Below are 15,348 nucleotides of genomic sequence, written 5' to 3' on the forward strand. Positions count from 1 at the left end.
GACAGGGGGTAAAAGAGTCATTTGTGTAAAATTTGGTTTGCATAAACTAATCGCGTTTGCATTAATTACCCAACCATGTTCGATGTTCGTTAAGACAGGGGTAAAACGGTCTTTTGCAAAATACTCTCCAACATGTTTCTTCAATTAATTAGCAATGTGTACTTAACAAGTATGTTTTAACTACACACAACCGCTTTATACTGTCTGCTGTTCGGTAAGAATCGATATTTTTAACATGGAGGGATGACGGTGGAGGAGAATGGACCGGAGGGATCACCGGAGGCGGAGTTCTCTCTCCTACGAAAGAATTACTCTACTCGTTTCCCTTTTCAACATTCTCATAGCTCTCTTGGTTCTTCGCTGTCTCTACTCGCAGGTGTTGTTTGTAACGGCTACTATCGTTCTTTGGGTTTCAGGTGTTGTAACGGCTTAAGCAAAGCCCATTTGGACATGACAGTTTGAGGGGACAGTAGGAGAGGGATAGTTTGGCTCATATTGTGCTACCATTGTTCAGTCTTGCTAAGTTGAAGTACCGGACCAAGATGCTAACATCTTTGGCAGTTGTATACAAGTATAGATTGTTTTTTTTTGTTTCTACTTTTTGTTTGTTTGTATCTATAAGACATAGGGTTTACCACAACACCTGGTTGAAGGTGAATATGGGATCAGGAATCATGTTTTTGTCGAATCTTGTCCAGTCAGGAATCTTCATTTCTTTTTCAATCTTGTGAAGATTCTAAAATGTTCAACAAATGCTTGTCTCCTGGTTGTGACAGTGAATCTTTGATCTGGTAATAGCAGAGTCAGGTTGTATGCAACAGAGAGATACAACAGAACATATCTCGATTAGTGGTAGTTAGGATCAAATTAGTGGTAGTTAGGATCAAATGCCTATATCCGGTAAATATGTTACAAAACATCACATTATACTTCTGTAATGTATAAATTAATGAACAATAGAAACAAAGCTAAAATTGGACAGGTTCATCATTCATCACACATCTATTCTACTAATTATAGACTTTTGAATTGTGTACCTCTCTTTACTTTGTCTAGAAACCTTCTTAATCTCAAATATCAATAATTCTTCTCTGCTTTCTTCATTTTTCCTCTCTATTGATTCTTTCTTTTACCATTTCTCTTGTAAGTTTTTTGCCTTTCTAGCTTCCTCCAATGGAGGATTTGAAATTAACAGAAGTTGTATCTCCTCCTCCAGAAGAACCTAGTGTAACATCAAATGTTGTTGAGTTGGAGCAACCTCAAGCAAATGAAGCAATGCAACAATCTCAAGCAAATGAAGATTCAACTCAAAATGGGAAAGTTTATATGGATGACACTTTTTTTCCCACCAGTTTATCAAGCAGCCAAGCAGAAGAAACACAAGATTCTTCTTCTTATTCTAACACTACTACTCCTGTATTTGTTTCTGAGATTGGTCTGCCTTCGGTGAAGACTAAGTATAGATCAGAGGGCACCACAACAAGAAAAAGATCTCTATCTTCCCAAAGAAGCCTTGGAACTCCAAGAACACTCGGATCATCATCACCATTGAGCAATGAAACGCCCAAAAGTCTTGATTCTTACAAAGATTCCATTGACACAACATCACCTATTGAATCAGTTAAAGAAGCTGTCTCAAAATTTGGAGGAATCACTGACTGGAAAGCACATAAAATGCAAGTATTAGAGGTAATGATCATTTTGTGTATATATGTATCTGACTTCTATGCGTTTAGACTTGTGCTCACTTTCTTTTTTTTTGTTGCAGAGACGCAAGTTTGTGGAACAAGAACTCAAAGAGATTGAAGAGCAGATTCCTGAGCACAAGAAACAATCAGAGACTGTTGAGATGTCAAAACTGCTAGCTGTTGAGGAGTTAGAGAGCACAAAGAGACTCATAGAAGAGCTGAAGCTTAATCTCGAAAAGGCGGAAACCGAAGAAAAACAAGCAAAGCAGGACTCAGACCTTGCAAAGATGAGAGTTGAGGAGATGGAGCAAGGAGTAGCTGGTGAAGCCAGCGTTGCAGCTAAAGCACAGCTTGAGGTGGCTCAAGCCAGACACACATCTGCAATTTCGGAACTGGAATCTGTCGAGGAAGAGATACAAACTCTGCAGAAGGAGCATGATGGTTTGGTGAGAGAGAAAGATTTGGCTGTGAAGGAAGCGGCTGAAGCAGTTTTGGCTTCTAAAGAGGTTGAGAAGAAAGTTGAAGAGCTGAGTATAGAGCTGATAGCTACAAAGGAGTCACTGGAATGTGCACATTCTTCTCATTTAGAAGCTGAAGAACTTCAAAGACTGATGAAGAACTTCGTATCCCAAACAGATGTTGCTTCTGCAAAGAAGGAACTAGAAGAAGTCTATGTGAATATCGAGAAAGCAACGTCTGAAGTGAAATGCTTAAAGGTAGCATCATCATCCTTAAGAGTTGAAATTGAGAAAGAGAGATCAGCGCTTGAATCAATCAAACAAAGAGAAGGGATGGCATCAGTAGCGGTTGCATCACTAGAAGCTGAGATAGACATAACAAGATTCGAGATAGCTCTTGTTGAGTCCAAGGAAAAGGAAGTCAGAGAAGAGATGGTGGAGCTACCAAAGCAGCTGCAGCAAGCAAGTCAAGAGGCTGATGAAGCGAAATCATTTGCTAAACTTGCGAGTGAAGAGCTGAGGAAGTCTCAAGAAGAAGCAGAGAAAGCAAAGGCTGGAGCAAGTGCAATGGAGGGGAGATTACTTGCAGCTCAGAAAGAAATTGAAGATGTTAAGGCTTCAGAGAGGTTCGCATTAGCTGCTATCAAGGCGTTGCAAGAGAGTGAATATGATTTGGAAGAAAAGAATAGTGTGACACTGACGTTAGAGGAGTACTATGAGCTTAGCAAGCGTGCTAAAGAGGCAGAAGAAAGGGTTGCAGCAGCGGTTTGTGAGATTGAGGAAGCTAAAGAAGAGGAGAAGAGAAGGTTGGAGAAGTTGGAAGAAGTGAATAAGGAGATGGTTTTGAGGAAGGAAAGACTTGCGGAAGTAACTGAGAAGGCTGAGAAGGCTAAAGAAGGGAAGTTAGGTGTAGAACAAGAGCTGAGAAAATGGAGAGAAGAACACAAAGTAAAGAGAAAGAATGTTGAAAATGGAGTGAAAATAGAGGAAAGTCATGAAAGAAGCTTAGAGGGTTCAAAGGAGAAAGAAAATGAGTCTAGTGGAACTGAAACAAACACAATCCCACCTGAGATTCCTGTAAAGAAAAAGAAGAAATTTTTTCCAAGAATTTTTATGTTCTTGATGAAGAAGAAGAAGTCACCCAAGTGAGTTTGATGTGAAGAAGTTGATTATGTAAAATTATATTAAATGTTTTACTAATACTATAAAAGAAATCCTCAGTTTTAGATAATCTTTCTTCATGATACATCTTCCAACATACTTCTTTTCTTTCATTTCCCAGTTATATTAGTGAAAATTGGAAAGCTATTAATCTAAATGAAAGATTAAAAATTGGAAAATGAAAGTATTCAGAATCTCCCACAAGAAAGCATTAATCTAAAGCACCTAGAGCTAAGCTATGTTTACCTCACTTGTATGCAGAATAAAAAATCTGTAAGTTAATAAGTTAAAAAAAATATTTATATCTTCCTATATATTAGATGAGAAGTCACTTAAATGACTTTTGCCTAGGTGTAAATCATAGAGAAAATTTAGGAAAATTGTTATAATTTGATTGTTTGAAAGATAATCAATTTTTATTATTTTAATTAGATCTAAAATAAAAGGTAAGTCTAGAACTAATTAATATTACTTACCAACTAGTCTAAATAATATTACAAATAATAATTTATGGTAACTAATTGTCAAAATTAAAAAATTGTAATAATGTTTGATTAATTGTTTTTATATTTATGTAATACATAATATAATTAGTCGAACACAATTTATAGAAATCGATATAATGATTTCATATTCTTATATAAAACATTATATTCATATATAAAGAATTATAATAATTATTAATGTCTTATAATTTCCATATATGTTTTATAAGTCATTTAAAAAAATAAAGCATTTATAAATTATCTATCATAGCTTACAAAATTATTTTATCTTAATTTTAAATTATTTATATGAGTTTATAAAACATTTATAAAAAAATAAATTATCCTATATATTAAAATAGAAGTCACTTAAGTGAATTTTGCTTACATGTCGATTATTTATGAAGTCTCGAGAAATATTTTTATAATTTGCTTAGTCGATAATTTTTAATTTTATTTTAGATTTAAAATAAAAAATCTAGATCTAATTAATATCACTTGCCAAAAATCTAAATTATATTACAAATACTGATTTATGGCAACTAATTGTTGAAATTATATAAAGAATATTAACGCCTGATCAGTTCATTTTTATATTTATAAACTACATAATATAATGAGCGGAACTTTATAAATTTTATTATTTTAATTATATCTAAAATAAAAGACAAGTCTAAAGCTAATTACTATCACTTGCCAAATAACATAAATGATGTTACAAATAATAATTAATGGTAGCTAATTTTCAAAAATATAGAAAGTGTAATAATGTTTGATCAATTATTTTTATATTTATATACTACATAAAATAATAAATATAAAACAATTTATAGAAATCAATATAATGATTTCATATTCATATAATAATATAGTTGTATCTATAATAATTACTAATATCTTATAATGTCCATATATGTTTTATGAATAATTAGGCTTTGAAGATTGAAATGATTATATTTAACGGATCGTGTGAGAACTTTGATTAAAAAAATTGCATTTAAGTCAAATAATATAGTGAATAAGGTAATGTTATGGTTGAAAATAATTTTAAGATGAATTTTTGGTTCGTTGATTATATGTGTTGTATTGCTATTTAGAGAAAGAAATAAATATTTGGCAAAAATATGTTAAAAATTAGGAAAACATTAGCAAAAGTTTAATAAAAAAAACGAAATGATAACGAGAAAAATAAGAAGATGCATAATATGTATTGAAGAAGTTAATGTGATAGTTACATATATATATTTCACAAGCATTTGTTATTAGTAAATATTCATCAATTATTTTTACATCAAATTTATATAAACTTTACTATTGATTTTTTAAACTAATTGAAGTTAAAAATTTATATTTTTAATGTTTCTAATTATTATTCAAAATTTATGACATTATATACATAATATATATTTTCTTACAATTTTTAGTAGTATTATAAAATAATAGTCTAACCTTCTTTGGGTTTAAATAGTACTCTAATTTATTAATCATAATACGTTGACCCAATGCTAATACATTTGTTAAACTGATACACTGTAAACCTCTTCTCACATGCGTCTGAGACCTTTAGATCCCCATTGAAGCCTCTCTGCAAGGGATCCAACAACGCGTTTAGGGTTTCTCAGGTGGAGAAGAGTCTCTCTCCTTCGCATTCTCTCATCTCTACCTCCCTCTCGATCTAATCTCGCTCGTTGTAAGTTTCTGCAATCCCTGAGCTTCCTTATCTCCTTGATCGGAGAAACAAACTCCTCGCAATTGATTCATCGAAATGCGAAATTGATTTCCTTTAGGGTTTATTAATGAATAAATAGTCACACTTGTTCCGTGAATCTCATAAAGCCAGAAGCTTTTCTCAATTCTATAGCGATCACACTTGTTCTGTAAAGCTCATAAAGCCTGAAGCTTTGGGTGTGTTTTAGTGAGTTTGTGCCTTTGTGGTGTTGTCTTATCTTTTGTAGGTTCTTATCTGTTGGAAAGCTATCTCAAGTTCGAGTCTTTGGGGTTATATAATCAAAAGGAACTCTCTTTCTGATCATGGACACTCTTATGTATCTCCTAGAACCTGCTCCAGCCACTCTCATCTTGACAGCTGTCTCCGTGACGTTTGCATCTGCTTTCCGTGCACTTAACTACGCCAAAGAGATGGAGAGGAACCGTGACTTCTCCGAAGCTTCCATCACGCTAGACACCTCTCAGGCCTTGATGATCCCTGTCATGAGCTCTTGCAGTTTGCTTCTCATGTTCTATCTCTTCTCCTCTGTCTCTCAGCTCCTCACCGCCTTCACAGCAGTTGCATCCGTCTGCTCTCTCTTCTTCTGGCTATCGCCGTATGCCTTGTACGTCAAGTCTCAGCTCGGTCTCTCTGATCCTTTCCTCTCGCGCTGCTGCTCTAAGTCTTTTACAAGGATGCAAGGGTTGCTGCTGGTGGGTTGTGTGATGACTGTTGTGGCGTGGCTTGTCTCTGGTCATTGGGTGCTGAACAATCTGCTTGGGATATCCATTTGTATTGCGTTTGTTAGCCATGTTCGTCTTCCTAATATCAAAACATGCGCTATGCTTCTTGTGTGTCTCTTTGTGTATGACATCTTCTGGGTTTTCTTCTCTGAGAGGTTCTTTGGTGCGAACGTTATGGTGTCCGTGGCTACTCAGCAAGCGTCTAACCCGGTTCATACGGTAGCCAACAGTTTGAATCTTCCTGGACTGGAAATGATCACAAAGAAACTGGAGCTGCCGGTGAAGATAGTGTTTCCAAGGAACCTATTGGGCGGTGTGGTGCCTGGTGTGAGTGCATCAGAGTTCATGATGCTTGGTCTTGGTGACATGGTACTGATCAAATAACCCTTTGGTTTTCTTCCCATGTCCACTAGATTGTTATAACATGTTTAACTGTTTTGTTTGTTTGTTACAGGCTATTCCTGCAATGCTTTTGGCTTTGGTTCTCTGTTTTGACTATAGGAAAACTAGAGATGTGGTGAATCTTTGTGATCTAAAATCTTCAAAGGGACATAAATACATATGGTATGCACTTCCTGGGTACGCCATTGGTTTGGTCTCGGCTCTAGCTGCAGGTGTATTGACCCACTCACCTCAGCCAGCTCTACTTTATCTGGTACATAACCGAAATTTTGTTGATATAAACTTTTCTAGTTTCAGTCAGTGTTTGAGATTATGATGGTGTTTAAACTCGTTTTGGATGTGGATTATATATATAGGTACCATCTACATTAGGACCGGTGATCTTCATGTCATGGCGTAGAAAGGATCTTGCGGAGCTGTGGGAAGGACCAGCAGTATCCAATCCCATTGAGAAATCTCATGAAGTAGAGATCTGAGTTTAACATCAATCAAACATAGCTCAGAAACATTAAAACATAAAACACAAAGACGTTAAGTAGAGCGATATCAGATCACGTGCTCTTTGTGTTCTCAAGTTAAAAAAAAAAACAGAAGTATTATATCTCATTTCATTGCAACATATATACCTCACATACAGGATACTTCCAAAATATACAAGAAAGAAAAATATACATATAAGTTCCTAGTGTATAACATTTAAGTTCTTAAGTGTATAACATCTTTTTGTATGACAAAGTCAACCATTTGAATTGGAATTTTTAAATTATCGTCTCAATTAAACTTTGTATCAATGGCCTTCTTTGTCATCCTACATATACTAATTGATGAGACACAATGGGTAAAGCTAACCAAAATAATGAAGAAATTCGAAAAAGAAATATACATTTACAATGTAGACCAAACTCTTTATAGAAGTGTACATTAAGTCAAACATATTGTCCAGATTTAACAAAAAGAATAAACACATTTCTTGGATCATTTGTTCTTGTCCTTACAGGATAATGAAGTGGAACAATGTAGCACTACAAAATTCCGCGTCGAAAGCACTCAGTTATAAAGTGAAAACCGAAATGCGATTACATTAAAAATAGCGAACTCGCTTGTCCATTTCTATGGATGTCTGCTAGCTAATGGGAGCCAGCTACATGTCGTCTCGCTTTCTCGTTTGACTTTTGTTTCTTGAACTTCACTTCAATCATACATGCATCTAAGTTTTTGCGTATATTAATTACTAGTGGCTAATCAAACCGCCCCTTATCTTACTCAGCACTGATTGATATAGTCAAACTCGTTTTCTACATTTTATAACAAAAAACAAGTTCGATATTGGTTCCTTGTCAATAGCTATACTATTTTATGAGACCGCCCACATTTCTAGAAGATCAACATCAAACCTAGGAAAATCCCACTAATGCCCAATTAAGTTTGTGTTAATATCCAATAATCTTAACACCAGAACTAAAAAAATTTGTTGAAGACATATGGTAGAATCATATTTTAAATAAACAACGGGATCTAATATTTGTCTGACTCTTGTTGGGTTTGATCAGTTCTCAAATCGCCATGTTTAAGTTTTTGTTGCCATTGGAGACTTCTCAAATCACCATGTTTAATTAAGTTTTAGTTCTTTTGGCATCAAAAACTCTAATTATGTTGATTAAGCTCTTTTGCAATTAATTATATATTCTCTGATTTATAGTGAAATACACATTCATCTTACAATACCTATACAAGTTTCCGTTTTAAAATAATATAACTTGTTGGTATTATAGTAGAAATGGTCGTATGTGGACAAAGCGATTTCAAGTTTTGGCAAAGTAACCCAAGGTGCGTTGGGCTAGTGGTTTAGTGCTTGGAGTAGGTTCCATTGCACCCCTAGTTCGATTCCCATGGGGAGGGGTGCTTTACGCCATGTTATCGGTATCAGCGCCGGCCGGCCCCGGGCCTGGGGTGGGATTAAGGCCGAAGGCCCGAACCCATCCTAGTCTACAAAAAAAAAAAAGTTTTGGCAAAGTAAAGAAATGGTCGTATGAGTCAACACAACGTGCCACTTTCCATGCAATAACATGCAAATGAGATCAGCCATTAAGAATAAAATAAGTTGAATTTTCACTTCGATAAGATAAAACGGGAAGGCATAATGGAGCACTATCCCATCATGGGACCAATACACAATTATATAATTTGGGTTTTTATGGTCCATATTTTAACCACTCCAATATCCAAGCGTGTCTAAGTGCCAGTCCATACTATATATAAGCGACAAGTGATACACAAGCTTACAAACTTAAACACAATACTAAACAAAACAAGATAAGGCTTAAAGCCAGAATATATATCACGGTGGTGAGATCATTTAAGATGAAAAATAATAAGATGGTTAGGGCAAAATTATTGAGAGTGATTATGGTGATTCATGCAATTATTGGGCTTCCTTATACTGTGATGGGGTTAAGTATGAGTTACTACATGATGAGCTGTCCTGCCGCTGAACAGATTGTGACGAATACTGTTAACAATGCTCTTCGAGCCGATCCCACTTTGGCCGCAGGTCTTATCCGTATGCTCTTCCACGACTGTTTCATTGAGGTAATGTTTCTTCTTAAGTCTCCATATTAAAATTGTGTATTCTACGTACGTAGAAGAAAACCAATAATGCATTGGACTAGTAAATTAGTATAAGGAGTTGGTTCCATTGTACTCTTAATTTGATTTTGCTGGAAAATATGTTTTACGGCGCCATGTTATAATAAATTTTGAAAATCTAAGTTGTTTTTTTTTGCTTGTCCTATTAAAGGGATGTGACGCTTCAGTTCTGCTAGACTCAACAAAAGACAACACTGCAGAAAAGGATTCACCTGCGAATCTGAGTCTACGTGGGTACGAGATCATAGATGATGCAAAAAAGAAAATCGAGGCTACATGTCCAGGAGTTGTATCTTGCGCAGATATTATTGCCATGGCTGCTAGAGATGCTGTCTTTGCAGTAAGCTAATCATTTGTGATTAAATATATTATGATGATGATTTTTATACTTTAATATAGTTAGTAACTGGTTTATTAATTTTAGGCTAATGGTCCATATTATCAAATACCAAAAGGAAGATTTGATGGTAAAAGATCAAAGATAGAAGATACAAGAAATCTCCCTTCACCTTTTCTCAATGCTTCTCAACTCATCCAGACTTTTGGTCAACGTGGCTTCACTCCACAAGACGTTGTTGCTCTCTCCGGTAAGTTGTTTTTTTTTTTTTTTTTTTTTTTGTCAATCTCCGGTAAGTTGTTTATTTACAAGTACAACACACTTTGAGTTCCATTCTTGAGTACAACTATTTCAAATTATTAAAAATCAATTTGGTAGAGCTATAAAAATACATAATTATAGTTTTACTGATTTATTAGTTACTCTTTTTCATCTACTTTATTTTAATTTTTTGCTACTATTAAATTAATTCGTTGGAAAACTGTAATGTATGTAACGTATATAATGTTGACAAAAAAAATGTAACATATATAACATTGTTTCATGGGTTATCTAACTTTTTCTTTTGAAACTAAACAATATCATTGGTTCTAACTTTATATGTGGACTATGTATAGGAGCACATAGTCTTGGAGTTGCACGATGCTCATCCTTCAAAGCCAGACTTACCACACCAGATTCTTCAATGGACTCTTCCTTTGTAAACACTCTCACTAAAACTTGCAGTGCCGGTGACGATGCAGAGCAACCATTTGATGCCACGCGCAACAACTTCGACAATGCTTATTTCAATGCGCTCCAGAGGAAATCAGGAGTCCTCTTTTCAGACCAAACCTTATTCAACACTCCAGCGACTAGGAATATTGTTAATGGCTATGCCTTTAACCAAGCTAAGTTTTTCTTTGATTTCCAAATGGCCATGCAAAAGATGAGCAATCTTGATGTCAAACTTGGCTCTCAAGGTGAAGTCCGTAAAAATTGTCGCATTCTTAACTAAGCTTATGCCAAATGTATTTATGATGTTTGTGTTTAATGCTCCTACCTTTAGTTATATGAATATCTCTACTCTCATCATATGATTCATGATGAATCTCTTGTGCTAGCATGTATAAAATCAGTGTTTGTAATATGTAATTGTATACTTGTTGTTTGTGGGTTTTAGAATAATATATCTATAAAATTTGGTAGTCTATTGTACACCATGTCTTATATGATCTGTCTCTATTAAAGGGCCAAGAAGTATAAATCAGAAGACAACATGAAACCGCCCTAAAATGTCCAAAACGATATATAAACGTGTAACATGTACAGTTGATGAGATACAAAATGTGAATCACGTGAGAAACAATCCTCAAGAAGTAAAGCCATGTTTTGGGTTTTTAGCTTTCAACAACATTCAAATCCCTTTCATATAAAACTTACAAACCCAATCTGAATCCTCCTGCATGTACCCTCTTAAGAACACAACATGGAGCAGCAGAAACTAAAACCCTACAGAAGTAAAAAAATAAAGACAAGAGAAAGCATTCAGTGTAACGAATCTTATTATCTTGGACCAGAGGGATATTCGTTTTCAATGTGGGAAGTGGAATCCCCTATAAGCCAACCAGTGTTCGGTTGGTTATAGTTTTGGTAGTTGAAATCTTGTCTGAACATTTCCTCTTTTTGCCACTCTTCCCATCTCTCAGCTAAACCATCTCCTTCAAGCATTCTCACAACTTCAGACATTTTGGGTCTTTCCATTGGTGAGCTTTGAGTGCAGAGCAGAGCCACTTGGATTAGCTTCTCCACTTCTTCGTCTATGTAGTTACCCTGAAGATCAACATCTACTAGCGCTTCCAGTTTCTTCTCTTTTAACAACCCTTTCACCTGTTGAATGGAACGAAAACAAACACACATAACTAACACAATATAAAACCAACACCAGATCATGAACTATGAGCAACAAAAACATATATACCCAGTCTAGTAACATGACATCATCGTCATTAGCGAGGCGAGCAAGATCGAAAGCCCTTTGTCCAGTAATCAGCTCAAGAAGCATGACTCCATAACCAAAGACATCAGTTTTCTCAGATGATTTTCCTGTTGAAAGGTACTCAGGGGCTATATGACCGATTGTACCACGCACTGCTGTTGTAACATGTGTGTCTTTGTAGTCCATGAGTTTTGCGAGCCCAAAATCTCCAACCACGGCTTCAAAGTCTTCGTCCAACAATATATTGGCAGCTTTCACATCTCGATGAATGATCTTTGGGTCGCAATGATCATGTAAATACGCAAGTCCCCTTGCTGATCCCAACGCAATACGCTGTCTCTTTGACCAATCAAGTGGTGGCTGTGACTCCGGACGTTCTAACAACATATAAAGCATTCTAAGGATGGATACGTAAAAAGGTATAAGCTACAAGATGAGAGAGATACCTCTTAAACAGGAGGCAACACTTCCATTAGCCATGTAAGGATAAACAAGCAATCTCTCTGTTGGAGTCATGCAAAATCCACGAAGCCGAAGCAAGTTCCTATGAACAGCCATGCTGATCATCTCAACTTCGGTTTGGAACTGCAGTTCTCCACCTTGTGTGCGCTCCTCTTTCAGTCTTTTAACCGCCACTAAAGTACCATCAGCTAACCGTCCTTTATAAACTTTACCAAAACCACCTCTACCCAATATGTTCTTGTTGCTAAAATTATCCGAAGCAACTTGTAGTTCACGCAATGAAAACCTCTTGAGTTGTCCTAAATGAACCTCTGGGTCCTCTTCAGCTGCAAATAAAACAAACATTCAGCCAGAGAAGTGTCAAACAAGAAAACAGGCAAACGGAAGCTTAGCTAACCTGGTACATCAAAGAAGTGTTCCTGTGGTGTTTTCCTTCGCCATAAAGCAAGTGCAATGGCAGGAACAGCAAATAGAAGTGCAGCACCTGCGGCAACTCCTCCAGCAATTGCTCCAGTAATTCTATTGCTCCCTGCAGGTGATGGAGTTGTGGGAGAGAGGGGAGGCGGTGGAGACGCAGGAAGGGGAGTCAATTTGGTGTTGGCAAAACTACAGATAATTTTCAAACAATTAATCAATCATTCTGACATGTCCACAAAAAGTATAAATTAGGAGACAGAAGCAAAACCTGATAGGTGTGAAAAGTGAAAAGGAGCCATTAACAGGAATATCTCCAGTGAGAGGATTGTTTGAGAGATCCCTGCATTTCAAGACAATATCATTTTCTGACTTAATACCAAACAATAATCAGAATCATTTAATAGGAATTTGGGAGACTTACAGAACTTGCAGCGACGAGACAGCAGTTAAAGACCTTGGAATCTCTCCAGATAAGCTGTTGTTATTAAGACGCCTAAAACAACCAATAGCAAAAGACCATCAGATGAATATATTAGAAAACGTATTAAAAGAAGAGGGTGTGCATACAAGAAACGTAGTTTCTTTAGTCGGCCGAGAGATGAAGGGATGGGACCGCTGAGATTGTTCAAGTAAAGATCCAAGCTCACCAGTTCGGTTAAATTACCAAGCGTCTCTGGGATTGTCCCAGTAATGTTATTGCTGTAAAGCTCCCTGTCATTCATTACACTTTCTTCCATATTAGTTTCTACAAAGATACTTAACTATGTTTAAAGAAGACAAGACTTACAAGTACTGCAAGTTTGGGAGCTGACCAAGCTGCATCACGAGCTGGCCAGATAGATTGGCATTCCCAAGGTCACTGCGCAAGGATAAGATTCTTTTAGTACACATGCAAAAAAAAAAAAAAGCAGAATCATTTTCATGAGCAGAGAAAGGAAAGGAACTTACACACGAGTAACACTATTGTCAGGATTGCAAGTAACATGAAACCAGGTACAAGGGGTAACAAGAGTAGCGTCCCAACTTTGAAGCACCTTGTTAGGGTCGCTTAAACTGTTCTTCAGAGCACTCAGTGCATCACCTGACGTTTCAACCAATAGAATAGAATCAAAATCACTCTGTCGAACATTGCAATCAAATTAGAGTAAGACAAAGCTAAACCGTCTCAAAGCAAACAACTTTCATATGGAAATTTTACAAAGAGAATGAGAGAGACCTTCGGCGTTGCCTGATGTCCTGAGAACCAAATCCAAAACCAGAATGAGCCAAAAGAAGAAGCCTTGTAACATCATTCTTCCTCGTTCCATTGCAACTTCACAGATGAATCCTCCTTATTTCATTTGATGAGGATACACACCAGAGAAAGATCCAGCCTTTTTGACCCACCCAACCCTTGAATTAAGGATCTCGATTGAGCAAAGCCCTCAACGAAACACACTCTGAGCTAATATTATTCCCCGATTCGAAACCTCCAGATCGTTGAGGCGTTGACTCCTTTCTCGAATTGAGATTGAAATGAGGAAGATGATTGATTCTTTCTCGAATATATACTTTAAAAATGGAAACAGAGAGGAGGAGGATGAAGAAGAAGAAGAAGGAATGAATAATTAAAAAGAATTTTCTTCGTAAGAGTTTTTTTTTTTTTTTTTTTTTTAACTTGGTTGCTTGAGAGTTGCTACAGTGAAATTGAAAAAAAGGAGGTAGATTGAGCAGAAAATGACAAAAGAGATGATGACGTGGATCATTTCAAGCTGGTCAAAGTCAAACACGCACGCCTTCAAACTGGAATCATGTTGGCTATGTCCATGAATACGATGGGTGGTGAATGGTGGTGTTTGTCATACATACCATCCATCATCTCTTAATTAATTCGTTTATCATTAATTAATTTGTATAATACCCTTGTTTGGGCTTTTCATTTTAAATGAAAAAGGCCGATAGAAGAGTGACTCCAAAGCGTCCAATCTTAGTTTATTCAGGCTCATATTGTTTTTGTGGGCTCTGGAAAAAACCAGTCCAGCTATTTGGATTTTAACGAGAAGTTAAAAGAAAAAAATTTAGAAAACTTAGATTATACTTTCCACTGTTTCCAATTTAGCTATTGCCGAGGAATAAAATTTTTGTTTCGTAATAAATATCGTTTTATAATTTTAGTGTAAAATTAAATGATTTTATATTTTAATCTATTTTCTATTGGTTGAAATGTAATTAGTTGTTTTGAAAATGATATTTTTATTTAGTAACTATATAAAATTAAATATATTTTTTTAATTTGTGTATTCAAATTTAAAATAACAATTAAAATTAACGGAAGAATAATATTTAGGAGATAGTGTCCAACCATAAAACAAAGACTATAATATATGACAAAAAAATAAAGAGCATATGATATATAGAAAGACAAAATAAAATTATTTAATTTTACATTGCTTCCAATAATGTGTAAAGCCACAATTGGACAAAATAAAATATTTCTTGGCATACATACATAATAAAATTATAAATTACTTTCTTTTCAAAATAAAATCTTTATTATATTTTATATTTGTGTCGGCTATTGTATATTTAACTAAAAAGATATAGAAGGTTACAAAAGAAATACAAGGATGATACGCACAAATCGAGAAATGATCCAAATTTTAAAAATTCGCCAGTAGCTCAGTTGGTTTTTTGACGGGATGTGGTAGCTCGTTTGGTAAAGACCTTGGGGGCCAATTGTCATGCTCCCGGGTTCGACGCCAGGCGGAGGGGAACTGCCCATCTTGTCATCAAATGCGGTACTGGGTGTTGGGCCTTGTCCCCAGCCCAAGTATAGCCCTTCCGGGTGAAGTGGACCGCTGCCTAACCGGGCCCAGGGAATGAT

General features: G+C 35.8%; 4 protein-coding genes across 4 annotated transcripts; 3 read left to right on the top strand and 1 right to left on the bottom strand.

Annotated features, from left to right (window-relative positions):
• The first annotated feature begins 95 nt into the window (after nucleotides 1-95).
• On the top strand, nucleotides 96-5,115 carry LOC111207407 (protein WEAK CHLOROPLAST MOVEMENT UNDER BLUE LIGHT-like 1). Its single transcript, XM_022705407.2, has 2 exons — nucleotides 96-1,689; nucleotides 1,769-5,115. The coding sequence occupies exons 1-2, from the start codon at nucleotides 1,174-1,176 to the stop codon at nucleotides 3,293-3,295; spliced, it is 2,043 nt and encodes a 680-aa protein (XP_022561128.2). The 5' UTR covers nucleotides 96-1,173; the 3' UTR covers nucleotides 3,296-5,115.
• A 166-nt stretch (nucleotides 5,116-5,281) lies between these two features.
• LOC106411549 (signal peptide peptidase-like 1) lies at nucleotides 5,282-7,264 on the top strand. Its single transcript, XM_013852337.3, has 4 exons — nucleotides 5,282-5,482; nucleotides 5,748-6,612; nucleotides 6,698-6,898; nucleotides 7,002-7,264. Exons 2-4 carry the CDS (start codon nucleotides 5,824-5,826, stop codon nucleotides 7,119-7,121), a joined length of 1,110 nt encoding a protein of 369 aa, XP_013707791.2. The 5' UTR covers nucleotides 5,282-5,482; nucleotides 5,748-5,823; the 3' UTR covers nucleotides 7,122-7,264.
• Nucleotides 7,265-8,918: 1,654 nt separating this feature from the next.
• Nucleotides 8,919-10,825, top strand: LOC106411182 (peroxidase 47). The gene is made up of 4 exons (XM_013851892.3): nucleotides 8,919-9,234; nucleotides 9,443-9,631; nucleotides 9,716-9,878; nucleotides 10,246-10,825. Exons 1-4 carry the CDS (start codon nucleotides 9,007-9,009, stop codon nucleotides 10,623-10,625), a joined length of 960 nt encoding a protein of 319 aa, XP_013707346.2. The 5' UTR covers nucleotides 8,919-9,006; the 3' UTR covers nucleotides 10,626-10,825.
• A 78-nt stretch (nucleotides 10,826-10,903) lies between these two features.
• LOC106411181 (BRASSINOSTEROID INSENSITIVE 1-associated receptor kinase 1) lies at nucleotides 10,904-14,152 on the bottom strand. The gene is made up of 10 exons (XM_013851891.3): nucleotides 13,702-14,152; nucleotides 13,434-13,566; nucleotides 13,273-13,344; nucleotides 13,053-13,196; nucleotides 12,907-12,978; nucleotides 12,754-12,825; nucleotides 12,466-12,674; nucleotides 12,053-12,394; nucleotides 11,589-11,983; nucleotides 10,904-11,497 (listed from the first exon to the last, which is right to left on the bottom strand). The coding sequence occupies exons 1-10, from the start codon at nucleotides 13,790-13,792 to the stop codon at nucleotides 11,174-11,176; spliced, it is 1,854 nt and encodes a 617-aa protein (XP_013707345.2). The 5' UTR covers nucleotides 13,793-14,152; the 3' UTR covers nucleotides 10,904-11,173.
• Between the last annotated feature and the right edge of the window lie 1,196 nt (nucleotides 14,153-15,348).

This window comes from Brassica napus, chromosome C7 (genome assembly GCF_020379485.1).
Source record: "Brassica napus cultivar Da-Ae chromosome C7, Da-Ae, whole genome shotgun sequence".
NCBI classification, from domain to species: domain Eukaryota; kingdom Viridiplantae; phylum Streptophyta; class Magnoliopsida; order Brassicales; family Brassicaceae; genus Brassica; species Brassica napus.